The sequence below is a fragment of the Apis dorsata genome, unplaced genomic scaffold (assembly GCF_000469605.1).
Source record: "Apis dorsata unplaced genomic scaffold, Apis dorsata 1.3 scaffold_631, whole genome shotgun sequence".
Classification (NCBI taxonomy): Eukaryota; Metazoa; Arthropoda; class Insecta; order Hymenoptera; family Apidae; genus Apis; species Apis dorsata.
In genome coordinates this window covers 967455-970014 of record NW_006263826.1, presented here as the reverse complement: position 1 = coordinate 970014, position 2560 = coordinate 967455, and the positions used below count along the sequence as shown (strand labels likewise).

The window sequence follows — 2560 nt, the reverse complement described above, 5'->3', positions numbered from 1 at the left end:
TTTTTTTTTTTTAATTTCGCCGAATCTAAATAATATAATATGTAACATAAAACGTAATTCTATGTACGAGCTTCACTAACTTTTATTACATTTCATTTCCTTTTTTCTATGCACATAAATAGTATGTTCCTCCCTTAAAATTTTAAACTACAGGAGATTAAAATAAGTTGTGAATGAGGATAAATGAAAAAGAAAATGACATTAAATCTGTCAAGGTGTACTGTAAGTATTATTTCTTGAAGGTTGTGTTTGGATAGTCTGTTGTTGATTTCCCGGTGACTGAGATGAAGTTATAGTGGTTGGAGCAATAACTCGTGCATATACCGCTGCGCCTGTGGTTTTTAATCCAGCTGGAGTCGGTATCACTTTTAAACCGTGCAATGTTTTAATATTGAGTAATTGGCTCGGTAAAATTATAGGTTGTTGTGTCTGTTGTTGTGATGGTTGTTGTTTTCCGAGAACTACACTTCCGCTGTTGCTTACTCCAACTCCTACATTTTTGTTGCCACTTGCTAAAACTATTGGCTTTCCAGCTAATTGAGCCGTTACCATTCGTACAGTTTGTGCTTGTTGTGATTGCTGTTGCTGTTGTGTACTAGCTATAATCTTTGATTGACCCGAAGAAGTCTGTGCTTGTGACACTACCTAAAAAAATCATATTAAAAATTTTGAATAAAACTTCATTTTTGAATTGAACATTATAAAAATTTGATTTAAAATACATACTTGATATTGAGTTTGTATGACTTGTTTTCCTTGTCTATTAAGTTGATTAGCATGGCTAGTTGTAGTCGCCAATTTCAATCCTTTCTGAGCAAGAAGATTTTCTACTGAAATAAGTTGACCACTATTAGAACTAGTTAAAACCTTTGCTAATATCTTTTGTTGTTGTTGTTGTTGCTGTTGATGCGGTGATTGTTGAATTTGCACTGCAATTGGTTTTCCTCCTATCTGCGCAATTATGCGTTGCATACCAGATGTTTGTATCGATTGTTGCTGATTAGTAACAACTCTCTGTTGAATTTGCTGTTGTTGTTGCTGTTAAAAGAAAACGAATATATTAGATTACGACAATAAAATACAAGTTGATGAATTATTCAAACGACTGTACCTTTAATTGTTGTTGTTGTATTTGCTGTGACTGATTACTAGACGGTGATTGTTTAATAAATATTGTTTGGCCTTGAAGTCCATGACCTGTGAGAAGAGATTTAATTTGTCCTGGACTAACCAATTTTATTTGAGAAGCTAACAAAGTTTTTCCAGGTAGTACATGTTGTTGTGGAGATTGTTGTTTTATATTAGCAGTTTGCAAAATACTTTTTCCTGCTTGATTAGTTACTATTGTTTGTTGTTGTTGTTGTTGCTGTGATTGTTGTGATTGCTGTTGACTTTGAACTTTAACAGGAGGTAATATGGTAGTTAAATTTGTGGTTACATTCGTCACATTAGAAGCACTGCTAGCTACCACAGATTGAGCAGAATGTAAAACAGAGTGTCCAGATAATCTAATAGTCTGTAGACCAGCAGATGTTGATACTTGAATTTGATGATGTGGAAAATGTTGTTGATTTGATTGTAACAAACTCTGAGCACTACTTTTTACAACAGCAACTGGTTTTCCACCAATATTGGTTGCTTTTTTTGCTGGGGTGTTTGTAGTAATTTGAGCTTTCACATCATTAATTACATCTTTTTCTACAGTAATGCTATTAATAGAAGTTGAAGAAGCTGAAAGAGACGTAATTGGAACAGTGGTCCCTGACATTGAAATTACTGAAGTTGTAGGCGTATTGATTGTTGTTGTTACATTCGTAACTACAACAGATTGTTCCGTAGAAATGGAATGATCATTGATATTTTTCTCTTCACTTTTCTTTTGTTCTTTTCTGCTAAAGAAGATAAAAAAGATAAATAAATATAAATAAAAATATTTAAAGCTCTTCTTATAAAACAAAATTTGAAATTTACCTTGAAATAACAGGTTGGGTAGTAGTTGCAGTTTTTCTTTCTTTTTTAGGTGTCGTTTCTTTAGTACTATTAGGAGATTGTTCTTTGTTAACATTAGCAGGTTTTATGACTGGCAGAAGAGCTTTATTTCGAGACATGCTACCAACATTTTTTTTATTCTTTGCAACGCCTTGCAATTGTTGATGATACATTTCTGTAAAAAGAAAATACATATATTATAAAATATAAAAATAAGGAATCTTTTTAATAAATACAAACCAAATTCTGATTCTGAACGTGCTCGATGAAGATATAGCCATTCCTTACGTCGTGGATAATACCGTACACAGGGATCTGTTTCATAATGCAATCTGTCTAAAGCTCCAGATACTACAGAATGTAAATATCCTTCTTTATCATCGCTTTCTGTTTGTTCTCGAATGTATTGGGAATCTTTTAGTAACTGACAAATATCAGCTCGAGTTCCTTCACCATTGGGAAGCCTTGCAGTAGCATCTCTGACTAAGGCTAAGATCGTCACAAAATTTGGTCTGTCTGCTACTAATAATGAGTGTCCGCGAGCCTTGGTTAAACCAGAAGCTATTACAAG

At 33.3% G+C, this 2560-nt stretch overlaps 1 protein-coding gene across 3 annotated transcripts in view; it reads right to left on the bottom strand.

The window, feature by feature from the left end:
* The window catches only part of LOC102680956 (nuclear factor related to kappa-B-binding protein), a 6914-nt gene continuing 4354 nt past the window's right edge, over positions 1 to 2560 (bottom strand). For 2 of the 3 annotated variants that reach the window (XM_006621560.2, XM_031513244.1), the window contains 5 exons: positions 2230 to 2550; positions 1972 to 2164; positions 1112 to 1892; positions 727 to 1038; positions 1 to 645 (listed from right to left, as the gene is read on the bottom strand). In XM_006621560.2, the coding sequence (XP_006621623.1) occupies positions 211 to 645; positions 727 to 1038; positions 1112 to 1892; positions 1972 to 2164; positions 2230 to 2550 (2042 nt within the window). In that variant the 3' untranslated portion in view covers positions 1 to 210. The remainder of the gene's footprint in view (positions 646 to 726; positions 1039 to 1111; positions 1893 to 1971; positions 2165 to 2229; positions 2551 to 2560) is intronic. The other variant, XM_006621561.2, reaches the window with a different exon arrangement.